Source organism: Chiloscyllium plagiosum, chromosome 4, assembly GCF_004010195.1.
Source record: "Chiloscyllium plagiosum isolate BGI_BamShark_2017 chromosome 4, ASM401019v2, whole genome shotgun sequence".
NCBI classification, from domain to species: domain Eukaryota; kingdom Metazoa; phylum Chordata; class Chondrichthyes; order Orectolobiformes; family Hemiscylliidae; genus Chiloscyllium; species Chiloscyllium plagiosum.
The window spans coordinates 24,388,449-24,401,122 of NC_057713.1; the positions used below are offsets into that span (position 1 = coordinate 24,388,449).

Here is a 12,674-nt window from a genome sequence, read left to right on the forward strand (position 1 = left end):
CCTATGTCATTGTTCCTATCTGGACCACAACTGAATATTTTTGTTTCACTCCGAGATCTTGTCCAAACACAAGAAAACTATTTAATCTTGAGACCAAGCAGGTAGCACATGAGCTGGAATTTCTGAGAAGTGGCAAGCACACACAGTTGAAAGAAGAAAAGACAGCATTGGTTGTTGGGTCTGGGTCTGACTGTTCACTGGGTATATTCTGCAATAACACCATGGCACTCTGTAGTACTTACTAAATAGTTTCCTGCACCATGTATCAATAGTCAAGCCATCTGCCAGACTTCATTCTCAACTAGCAAGACCTAAGACCTCTTTGTCAATTCAAGGGCTAAAATAATTGATCTTGCAATGATCACATTCCTGACTGTGGAGGCTTGTTGTGCACGAATCAATTGTTGTTTGTCCTACATTACAGCAATGACTATACTTCAGAAGTGCTTCATTGTTTGTAAAGTGTTTTATGATGCCCTGAAAGTGTCAAAGCAAATAGATTTCTTTCTTCCTTGCTTTGTTCCTTTACATAAGCCAAGCTTATATAAACCTTCAGTGTCGATGTGCAAGTAGGAAATGTATCTCAGGTGAAAACCTCATATAAAACTCATGGCTGTGCAGCATCATCATGTATGCCTTTAGCTTGGAATCAGTCATTGTTTTCTTTCATGTGAGCTTTGTAGAGACAAAAGCAAGTTTTACTCTGTCGCAGAAACACCTCTTTATGCAAAGCTGTGCCTAATAACAGGGTACTGGAAAGACAGGTCAGCTAACAGACAAAACTCAGCTGCATTCATTCAATAAACTGCAATGGTAGCATTTACTATGAATGATGTGCCAGCTGGAACATAAATTTAGCCTTCTTTAGAGTGATAGGTAGCCTGTGGGTTTTGGATGTTGCTTCATCATAGCTCGTAATAATCTGGAGATATTCTAAAATGTCTGCAATGGAGAGAGAGACCATTGAATGCATCTAATGAATTGTTTAACCTTGCTGTTTGGTTGTTGACTGGGAAAGTTGATAAACCTTCCCCAGGCTAATATCTGAGGCTGAACCTTATCAAATAGTGTTGTCTTGCTATCTTTGTGTCATATTTGAACCCAAAATAGGCTTGTGGTCACATATGCGTGCCATCTCTGAGTATATCTCTGTATCAGTAACATGCTCTGCCCCTGCTGAGATTCTGCTGCTGAGACCTTTGCCAGTTTTTTTCGTTAACTCAAGACTTGACGAAGTCAATGTAGTCTGAGGTGGCCTTGCACATTCTACCCCGTGGAAATTTGAAGTCAGACAAAACTCTGATGCCTGTGTCCTTACTCAACACCTAGTCCTATTCAACCATATATTTGCTAAGTAAATTGGTTCCCAAGTTAAGCAACACCTCCATTTTAAAATTCTCATCCTTATTTTCAAATTGGTCTGTGCTCAACCTTTCCAATATCTGTATTCATTCCATACCCCACAGCCCTTTGTGTTATCTACATTCCTCCAATTATGATCTCTTGAATGCCCCAACTTCAGTCAGTCCAATATGAGTAGTCCTGATCTCAGCTGAAAGGACCTTAAAAGCTTTGTATTTTCCTCTCCATCTTTTTCAGCCTCTCTGCCTCTCTTTCCACTTTTAATCAACTTCCTTTTAGCCAAATGTTAGGTCATTTGTCCTGCTATCTATTTATTTGCTTTTGTGTCTTTTTTTTCTCGCAATGCTCCCGTGAATATAAATGGAAATGGGTGTGACTTCTTCCAGCATGACAGAGAGAAAAATGGCTAAAATAACTTATTTGCTGTATAGTTATTTATTGGAAAATCCATTTGAGTTTGACAAAATTGGAATTCCTGTCTCCCACATTCTGTCATGTAGTTATGAATAAAATTAATCAGCTGGTCATGGTGGCTGATTTAGTTTTAAGTGTGGCACTGGAAAAGTACAGCAGGTCAGGCAACATCCGAGGAGCAGGAGAATTGATGTTTTGGGCATAAGCCCTTCATCAGTAATTCCTGATGAAGGGCTTATGCCCGAAATGTCGATTCTCCTGCTCCTCAGATGCTGCCTGACCTGCTGTGCTTTTCCAGCACCACACTCTCGACTCTGATCTCCAGCATCTGCAGTTTTCACTTGCTCCTATTTATTTAGTTTTGGCTGAGATTTTGTGGATAGTTTCTTTACCTTTGCCTACCAGCTTGTAGTCCACATACCATTCGCTATGTCAACCTCTACGAATTTCTGATACCAAGTTGATTCAGTTTCATTTTTATGATTGTTATGGAAGCATTTTGACAGAGATGAGAGGTGATACTATGGTACAACTTAAACCAGATTTGGGATTAGTCTATTCAGTTGTCAACTTCACACATGATACAAGCGCCATTTGCATTTCAGATGGCAAGCTGTTTTATAATGATATAGCCAAGTACTTACTTAAATTCTGAAGTCTCTTTACCTGTGCATGGTTGCTTTTCTACCATCTAGAGAGAAATAGAGTCCTGCTCTAGATCCCACACTTCTAGAATGCAGGCCACCATTTCTCCTTTCTCAATTATCACCAATCCCCAGGCCCAACCTCAAATCTTCCAACCATCCAGCCTTTAAATCTCTTTTGATCTCAGTTTTTCTCTACGAGGCCTCACTTAAATGAGGATCCATTCATTATTAGACATTGGTTCGATCTTTACTATTTTTTGCCAGCTACTGGAGGTGCAATGAGACCTGGGTGTCCTTGTACACCAGTTGCTGAAAGTAAGCATGCAGGTGCAGCAGACTGTTTTAAAAAAAAAAGCAAATGGTATTTTGACATTCACAGTGTGAGAATTCAAGTACAGGAGCAGCATTGTCTTGTTTCAATTGCACAGGTCTTTGGTGAGACCACACCTGGTGTATTTGTCCAGTTTTGATCTCACTGTCTGAGGAAGGATGTTCTGGTTATAAAGGGACTGCAACAAAGACTTATCAACCTGGCTCCTGAATGACAAGGCTGACATATGAAGAGAGAGTGAATCGATTAGGATTCTGTTTACTGGAGTTTGGAAGAATAAAGGGTATTTCATAGAAACCTATAAATTTCTAACAGGACTAGGCAGGTTAAACACAGGAAAGATGATTCTGATGTCCATGGAGTCCAGAAACCGGGATCACACTCCAAGGGTTGGCATTTATGACTAAGTTGAGGAGAAATTTCTTCATCCAGAGAGTGGCGACCCTGCAGAATTGTCTCTTACAGAAAGCATTTGAGGCCAACATTAATTGTTTTCAAGACTGGATAAGATACAATTCTCAGGGTGAAAAAGTACGGGGCGAAACCAGGAACAGGTTATTGAATCAGATGATCAGCCATGATTCATATTGAATGATGGAGCAGAATCAAAAGGCTGAATGGCCTACCCCTTCTCCAATGTTTCTAATAAGACCTAAGATGCAATATCTTGGACACCTCAGGCTTCAGTTTTCAAATAGGCAGGTTATGCTCTGCCTCACTCACCAACAAGCTCAAATTGACTGAACTCCAACCAATATTCCTGATATTTATTTTCAAACGTTTTACAATCCTAATTTTCTGAAATTAAACAATTACTTCCTCAAAAGAAAAAAAATGACAATGGACTGTTAAGTATTTGCATTCTTATCTTTTCTATTACTCCCTCACCAACTGATGGCAATGCTAACCCTGACAGAAAACAGAAAAAAAATACCTGAAGAGATTTATTACGTGTATTTTTCTTTTCAACTTCTGGTGTAAGGTAATCCTTCACAGACATTATTCCATTAAAAGTTCTGTCCTGCACAACTGTTAAAGGTTTGTCAAGAAGTAAACAGAGTTCAACTTTGTCATGGGCTAGTTCTTTTAATTTTCAACAGTAGAATGGTATGTTGCCCAGCTGAAATGTTTAATTTTTAAAACATCAATACTAGTTGGGGCTTGATTCAGTTAGTAAAAGTCTTAATGTTTAAGAACAGTTTATGGCTATGTTTCAGTTCATGTTACCATTGTTTTATGTTCAGTTATCTTCAAAGTTGGGACAAATTGAATGGAATGTACATTATCATTGCATCAAAAGGTTTACAGAACATGTGCACATAGGCTGATGATTACCCTAATCAATCAGCTGGAATCCTATCTTGCAGGAATGTTGAAAAAAAACTCCATCAATGTTTTTATTGATAGCCTTACCTAAAATGTTGCTGAGCTGCACAAATTAGAAGAAACTCAGCAATAGTTTTGCTATGGAAATGCAAACATGTGAAATAAGAGTTAGACCATTCAGCCCCGAAAGTCTGCTCCACCATCCATTATGTTCATGGCTGATCTGCCTATATATCAAAATTCGTGTTCCTACCTATTCCCCAGTAATCTTTGATTCCTTTGTTTCTCAAAAATCTATTTACCGCCAACTTCAAAATATTAAATGATCCCACCTTCAGAGGCAGAGTGTTCCAAAGACACCACACTCTCTGAGAGAAAAAAGCTCTTCTCATCAATTTCCAAAAAGGATGTTTGCTCATTTTTATACAGGGCTACCCCATTCTGGACTTTCCCACAACTGTAAATATCCATATTGTCAAGACAGTTCAGGATCTTACACACTCCAATCAAGTCAACCCTCACTCTTCTAAACTCCATAGGCAACAGACGCAGCCTGGAAGAAATTGAGGACTGTGGATGCTGGAGATCAGAGTCAAAAAGTGTGGCGTTGGAAATGCACAACTGGTCAGGCAGCATCCGAGGAGCAGGAGAGTCGATGTTGCAAGCATCAGCCCTTCATCAGGAATGTTGGAGTTCAGAGGGGATGGTGGCAAGGTGGGAGGAAAGATGGACAGGTAGAACAGTTCAAGAGGGCGGTGCTGAGTTGGAGGGTTAGATCTGGGATAATGTAGGGGGAGGGGAAATGAGGAAACTGGTGAAATCGACATTGATTCTGTGTGGTTGGAGGGTGCCAAGGCTGAAGATGAGGCGTTCTTCCTCCAGTCGTCGGGTGGCTAGGATTTGGCAGTAGAGGAGGCCCAGGACTTGCATATTCTTGGTAGATTGGGAGAGGGAGTTGAAGTGTTCAACCACGGAGGTGGGGGGGTGGTTGTTTACAGCGTGTGTCCCAGAGATATTCTCTGAAACATTCCACAAGTTGGCATCCTGTCTTCCCGATACAGAGGAGACCACATTGAGAGCAACTGATACAGTAATTGAGGTGTTTGGAAATATAGGTAAATCTCTATTGGATGTGGAAGGACCCTTTTGGACCTTGGATGGAGGTGAGGGAGGAGGCATGGGCACAGATTTTGCACTTCCCGTGGTGGCAGGGGGAGATGCTGGGAGTGGAGGATGGGTTGGTGGGATGCGTGGGAGTTATGGAGGGAAAGGTCTCTGTGGAATGCTGATAGGCGTGGGGAGGGAAATACATCTCTGGTGGTGGGGTTGGTTTGTAGGTGGTGGAAATGGCAGAGGATGATGCGATGTATCCGGAGGTTGGTGAGGACCAGGGGTTTCTGTCCTTGTTACGGTTGGAGGGGTGGGGTTCAAGGGTGGAGTTGTGAGAAATGGAAGAGATCCCCCCCTTGTGACCCCCACATTCCTGGTGAAGAGCTTATGGTCAAAGCGTCGGTTCTCCTCCTCGGGTGCTGCCTGACCGGCTGTGGTTTTCCAACACCACACTTAGACACAGCCTGTCTAACCTATCTTCATTAGCAACCTGCTCTCTCGATATAAATTTAGGAAGTCTTCTCTGAATTGCAATGAATGCATTTATATCTTTACTTAAATAAGGAGGCAAAACTGTGTTAACCTCAGCTAAAATAAATGTAGAAACATATAATCATATTTCTCCTGAGCCAACTGAAAAAAATCCAGACTTAGTAAAAACTGATCACTGTCCAATGTTCTCTGGTGCAAGATATAATTTATTTGAAGAAAGGTTTGTCTTCATGATCTACCCATTACATTGACCATACAGGCTCAAATATAAAGGATTAAGCATTCTTGAGGGAATATGAAAGAAAGATTGAGGGCAAATTACATGCCAGGTTCTGGGGACTAAATTTTGGCTGACAATTCACTATTATACTGAGATATGAAATTCTAAACTCCAACCTTTCAGGTGGATGTTAAACATTTTCACTATAATCCTAGAGCAAGAGAATGGAACAATACTTTTCTTTCCCCTGTTAATGGACTAATTCACTAATCATTTCATTCACTGATTTATACTATTACTGTTTGTTGTAGCCGGTAAGCAGAAATTAGTTGCTGTGGTTACATTCATTACTGCGTCAAAAATATTTTACTAACTTTGAGACATGCAGAAGTCATGGAAAGTACTATACAAATGCAAGTTTTGTACTTTGCTTGGAGCACAGTTGCAAAGTACTGTAAAATGTGAACTCAGTTGTTGACAAAGAATCCCAAATATTTGTGCTGAAGTTTAGTCACGTGCAAACATCATCAATGGTTCAAACAGTTAAGGGAAACCCATATGCCCTTCCAAAAAGATGAATTGGTATAGTTTGTCTGGGAATCACATGACACAAAACAACAATAAAAATTCTACATTTAAACTATTAGGAATAAATTGTCCACTATCAATCCACAAATGTAAAAAAAACTCCGCTCAGAATTGAAAATATAAACAGAGATTAAGACCCAACAGAGCTCATAACTTAATTTTAAATTGAAGTTCTGACTTCTAAATGGTTAAAAAACAACAACTAAGGTGGAATACGTTTTAAAAAACACTTTTGGATACTCTTTGTTCATTCAGGAATCAACAAGAAAACAACTTCCTTTAATGCTCCAGTCTGATGAGGGCAGGCTTTAGACGAAGGCTGCAACTGCATATAATAACAGCCTTCAAATGTGTTGTACATCACTTTAAGTGGATCTCCTCTCAAAACAAGCACAAAGGAGCTAAGCGAAAGAGCTCGGCTTTCCTTTATCTTTCTGACATCCACTGTCTCGAGGCAGCATGTTGCACTGAAATGCTTTGGGGAGCAGTACTGCTGTTTCTCAGTGTATACCATGTATTACCCGCTGACTCTGCTTCATTCACAGGCTGCAAGAATGTCCACTATGACCTGGTCTTTCTGCTGGATACGTCCTACAGCGTGGGCAAGGAGAACTTTGAAAAAGTCAGGCAGTGGGTGGCCAACTTGGCGGGGACGTTTGATATTGGTCCAGACAAGACGAGAGTAGGGGTCGTAAGCTACAGTGACAAGCCTCACACAGAGTTCAACTTAGGCACTTACCAGAACATAGAAGATATCAAGCAGGCTGCAGCGGGCATCAGGTATCGCCGAGGGAATACTGTGACTGGAGAAGCCATTGGCTATGTCACCTTGAATAGCTTCTCACAGCAAGCTGGTGGGAGACCCAATGATCCAAACATTCAGAAAGTAGTCATTCTTTTGACGGATGGCAGAAGTCAGGATGAAGTGTTGCCCAATGCCACATTGGCTCACTCTGCTGGCATCAGGCTGTTTGCTGTGGGTGTTGGTGATGCCCTTAAAGAAGAACTGGAGGAGATTGCCTCAGAACCCAAATCAGCTCACATGTTCCACGTTACTGACTTCAATGCCATCGATAAGATCCGAGGAGTGTTGCGACAAAGACTGTGTCAAAGTAAGTACTTACTGTTTATCTTGTGGCAAAGATGATATTACCTAACCATTATGCAAAACAACTTCCATCATTTTAATGTGATAATCTTCATATGCCTGTGAACATTTGTCCTTCCATTTTTATAATGATGTTACAGTGATTATTGATAATTACAAACAATATCAGAAGCCACTGCCTGAGGCTGTAAAACACTCATGATTGGATAAGCAAAGATCGTTTTGGTGAAGATTGTCAAATACAGTCTATATTATGTGTGATATTGTCAATGATTTCTCAGGATTGGGCCTGAATTAAATCTTAGCAGTGAGATGTGGAGTCAAATAGATGTTCCACTGCTCTGCTTTGGTGTGGCCTAAAATCACTCAGTTTTTACAAGTTGCCAGCTGACTGGTTAGGCTTCTTTGGAGATGGCCAAGGGCATGTGGGAGTGATGTGAATTCAGGGTGAGAGCAGTGGAGTGGAAGAAAGCTCCTCTTCAATTGAAAAGAACTCTATAATAATTCATTGTTTTGTGGGAACCCTAAAGGTGATTTGACATCTGGAGAAAGTAGGGGGGAATTGAGGACTGCAGATGCTGGAGATCAGAGTCAACAGGTGTGGTGTTGGAAAAGCACAGCCGGTCAGGCAGCACCTGAGGAGCAATAGAGTTGACCTTTCGGGCATAAACTCTTCATCTGGAGAAAGCACCCAGCCCTTTCCCTGTGAAACAAGAACAGCGATGTTTGGGGAAACTTAACAGGTGTGACAACACCAATGGAGAGAAAGCAAGATTAACATTTTGAGTCTAGTGATTCTTCTTCATAACTGATGGCAGATGCTGCCAGACCAGTTGTATTTCTCCATCAATTTCTGTTTTTTGTTTCAAACTTTAGCATCCAAATTCTTTGTTTTGCTTCAGCCTTTTCCCCATGAAAATTGCCAAGCCAAGCATGTAACACCTGCCATTGCATATTGAAGCAGCTTTCCACTTGGGTTTGGGCAGCTGTGTACAACTCTCACTAGCAATCCCTACTAACAACCATGCCTGAAATGTGAGTCAGCCCAGACATTGTGTGTTTGTGATCTCCACTGGAATCTCCTCAACCGATCTTTCGTTTGTGAGGTGAGGTATACAGTGCACGCAATTGAAAATGCCTTCACATGTCCTTTAGGAGATCTGCCACTTAAATCAAACATTGGTAACTGGAAAAGATAAATGAACAGAACTACCAGCTTTGTATCAAAGATTGTTCAATCTGACAAGTTGACTTGTCTGAACGCCTGTGGATTTGTTTGTGTGTGAGAGAATGTTCAAGCACGTGAGGGACAAACCACTAGAGGGATATGGTAATAGAATTAATTAAATTAGGGTAGGAGGAGGCTATTGTGTAGCACGAACATGGCCTTAGACTTGTTCGACCATGTAACATGGTTCTATGTTATAAATTCAATGCAGTGTCTGTTTCTGTGCACAAATAACCATCATATCAACTTGAAATAATGCCTCACCATGTCCACCCTCTTCCAAAAAAAAACATTCAGTTCTTAGATTGATGAATTATTTCTTTACATTATTGTTCAATGTGAATCAGCCATTTGTGGGAAAACTAGTTCATTTTGTTTGCTGATGCTATGCAATTTTAATCTGCAACACTCCCAACTATGTGTAGAAATTTACAAAAAGGATTTTGTTTTTGTTCTGGAATTGATTTTGCTTTCATGAATTGAGCAGATATGTGGTAAGTGAAGGTTTGCGCTTTGAAATTTATTTCCCTTGGATCCTGAAGCCTGGCAGTAATTTTCACAGGGTATTTCTTTGTGACTGTTCCTGCTCTGGCACTGTCACTTTACCATAAAAGTGGAGTGGATGGAAAATCAATCTTCACATAAGCAGGATTTATGCAGAAAGCTTCTTCCAGCAGATCAGTTGAAACCCTGAAGCAATCAACCTGTGTGATTTTAATGCCTTTGGATTGGGTTGGGTCTCAGAATGAGGCTCCAGGGTGAAGATATTAGTGTTCTTACGCCACTGAATTAGCCACTTACCAAAAAAAGAAGTCTCGTCATGTCTAGCCCAGGCATAAGTGAGGTGATCCAAAATATTTCTGCTGATTGATTTATTTTAAGAGCTGCACACTCAAAGGAAAACTAATGACAGTTCTTTCCATTTTCACTGGATGAAACATCTAATTATTCATGAAACTCGCAAATGACTTGGAAGAAGTAATTAAAGGGCACCGTCTTCATCTTCAGGGCGCGAGCAAAGGCAAGCCAGCTCTGAATCATTTTTGACTGAATGATGTCACACACATGGCGTTCTAACAATCCTGTGTTTTCATGTGGATTATCTATTCACTGGGTATTTGTCATAGAGAGAATATGGGTTTCCCAAAAATATTTTGATCAAGCTGTGCCCCTTTCATTACTGGGAAAACCATTGAGACTGTGAGTATTCTGAACATTCAATTCTATTCAACGGAGGTGTCATTAAAAAGGTCATGATGTGAATCTTTGTTTGAGCCTAATATTGACCACTGTACACAATAGTTCTGTGCTGTGTCAGTGTCCTGTTGTTGCACAAGTTTAGAAAATCCCTGAATGCTTATTCCTGTTCCATGAGTCTGCCTTCACACTTGGAGCATTTTGAACTTGTTCTGGGATATGGGTGCAATGGGCAAGGTCACAATTATTGCCCACCTCCATTGTCCTGATTTTGCTTTGACTGATGCAGATCTTGTGATAATAGAGGTCTCTTAAAGGGATTTCCAGTAAATAAAAACTGATATAATTGTGTATGCTATAAATCAGAAACGAAATGGAAATTGCTAGATAAGTTCAGCTGGACTGCAGCATCTGGAAGAGTAACTCAACCCAAAATGTTAACCAGCAATTTCCATTTTTCTTAGGGATTTTCAGTGTTTAGACTGATGGAACAATAATGTATACTCAGGTCAGAAAATTGGTGTTCCATGAAATTACTTCCCTTGTTCTTCTGGATGGTAGAGGTCAATGCTGAGTGAAGTGCAGTTGGAATAATCTAAGTTACATTAGTGCATCTTGTAGATGGTACATGGACCATAAGTTGTGTGGTGAGTACTCTGTCACAACTTTGAATTAGACCAGCAATTGGCTGGATTGCTCACTGTCATCACACTCACTCACTCTGAGCCTACTGTATGCTCACTGGATCCATGCTTTGCCTTGCCTTTTACACCATCAGCCAGAGATCTGAGGCTCCTACTAACAATGTCTATTATCATTTAGTGCAGGCACACAGCCAGGAAGTTTGCCACGTTTGTCAGTAGATTTCAGTCCAATTCAGTCTTTTGCTCAGAGGATCCCATCACAGGGACAGCCTCCAATACCAGTTTAGACATTTGGAAAAGGTCAGTTTGTCATTCTGGGTGGTCAGAGACTGGATGCTCTTCACAGGGAGAGAGGGGGAACTGAGTGTCAAACCATCTGTCTTGATTCCCTTTGGCACAATGGTGGGCTGTTTTCCTCCTGGATTGAGGCAGAAGCAGGTGTGACAGGAGATGAAAGTGAATGAAGCATTGCGTATGACAGTTGGTGGAGATGGGGAGGTGTCCTGGGTGAATGAGTAGGCAGTGTAAAGGGTGAGTGCTATTGGGGTTTGGAGTGGATGAGCGTAACAATATAATGAAAATGACAAAGCATTGGAAATGGGTAGAGTAGCAGACATCGAGTGAGTGTGAGCTACCTGAGAGAAGAGAGTGACATGCTAACAGAGTGGAGAACGTCATTGACTTTCTTCCTACGTTATTGTGCATTCTTCCAGATTACTAAGACTGCTCTAAAAGTGACAACCTTGGGTCAGACTGAAATGGTCCAGTGTTCTGGCCTTCAACACTGGTCCTGGCAGAGGAGAAAATCCCACCTGTGTATCATGACCAGTTGCCCCCTGTTTGTCAAGCCTGGGCAAACATTAGCAACAGTGCAGGGAAGCTCTGCACTGACAGTGCTTGGCCATTGCACAACAGGTTTTTAAAGATGGTGCTAGTGGCAATTTTAGGATTGCTGGCAAATTGTTGCAGGTATGCTACATTGGTAAGATATGGTGGAACTGAAATGTGATACTCACCACAACAGCTGCACTGCTGATTACTGCAGTAAGTTCAGTGCAGTAAGAAAACTCATGTGGCTTCGTGGTGAGAATCAGTCCATCAAACTTCTCCCGGCTTGCACTTAGTCAAAAAAAATTAGTAACATTCATAAGTCCTATTATTCCCATGTCCAATAATTGAATAGCATGGATTGATGCCTGGACACAGTGTGGCCTCTGTTGATGAAATGATAATTCTGTAACCAAAATTCTATCCCCTGCTTTTTTCCCTTTCAACTCTATTCATATAAGATAAGGAAAGCAAAATGAATAATTTTATTTTCACAGTTGGTTACTGAATAGTTGAAATATTCAGGTGTATGTAACGGAAATGCTGGCAACTTTGAAAATGCTGTAGTTATCTGTCAGAATTCAGTTGTTGAACTTCATAATCCATTTTCCCTGAAAACCCAAGTTTGATCATATATAGGTTGGAATGTGGCTTTGTCACTCATCTGTGATTACTGTTCACTTCATACATAAACATACCTTTAAATCACTCATGAAACCTTGTCCATTCTAATCAATGCAGCTCAGTAATGTCTGTGCCTTTAACTGCTGACAGCCACCACACTGTTGGCACTCAGCACTCAATTAGTGAGCAGTCACTCACAACATAAAGATTGCCAAGTCCAGACAGTCAGCTTACTTATCTTTACACAAGTATTTTATTCTGAAAATGTGTTGCTGGAAAAGCGCAGCAGGTCAGGCAGCATCCAAGGAACAGGAGAATCGACGTTTCGGGCATAAGCCCTTCTTCAGGAATGAGGAAAGTGTGTCCAGCAGGCTAGGATAAAACGTAGGGAGGTGGGACTTGGGGGAGGGGTTTTGGAAATGCGATAGGTGGAGGGAGGTCAAGGTGAGGGTGATAGGACGGAGTGAGGTGGGGGCGGAGAGGTCAGGAAGATGATTGCAGGTTAGGAAGGCGGTGCTGAGTTCGATGGATTTGACTGAGACAAGGTGAGGGGAG

At 41.2% G+C, this 12,674-nt stretch overlaps 1 protein-coding gene across 3 annotated transcripts in view; it reads left to right on the plus strand.

The window, feature by feature from the left end:
• The window catches only part of col22a1 (collagen, type XXII, alpha 1), a 302,096-nt gene that overhangs the window by 23,863 nt on the left and 265,559 nt on the right, over window positions 1–12,674 (plus strand). For all 3 annotated transcript variants that reach the window (XM_043687854.1, XM_043687855.1, XM_043687856.1), the window contains exon 3: window positions 7,036–7,602. In XM_043687854.1, coding sequence (XP_043543789.1) covers window positions 7,036–7,602 — 567 coding nt within the window. The remainder of the gene's footprint in view (window positions 1–7,035; window positions 7,603–12,674) is intronic.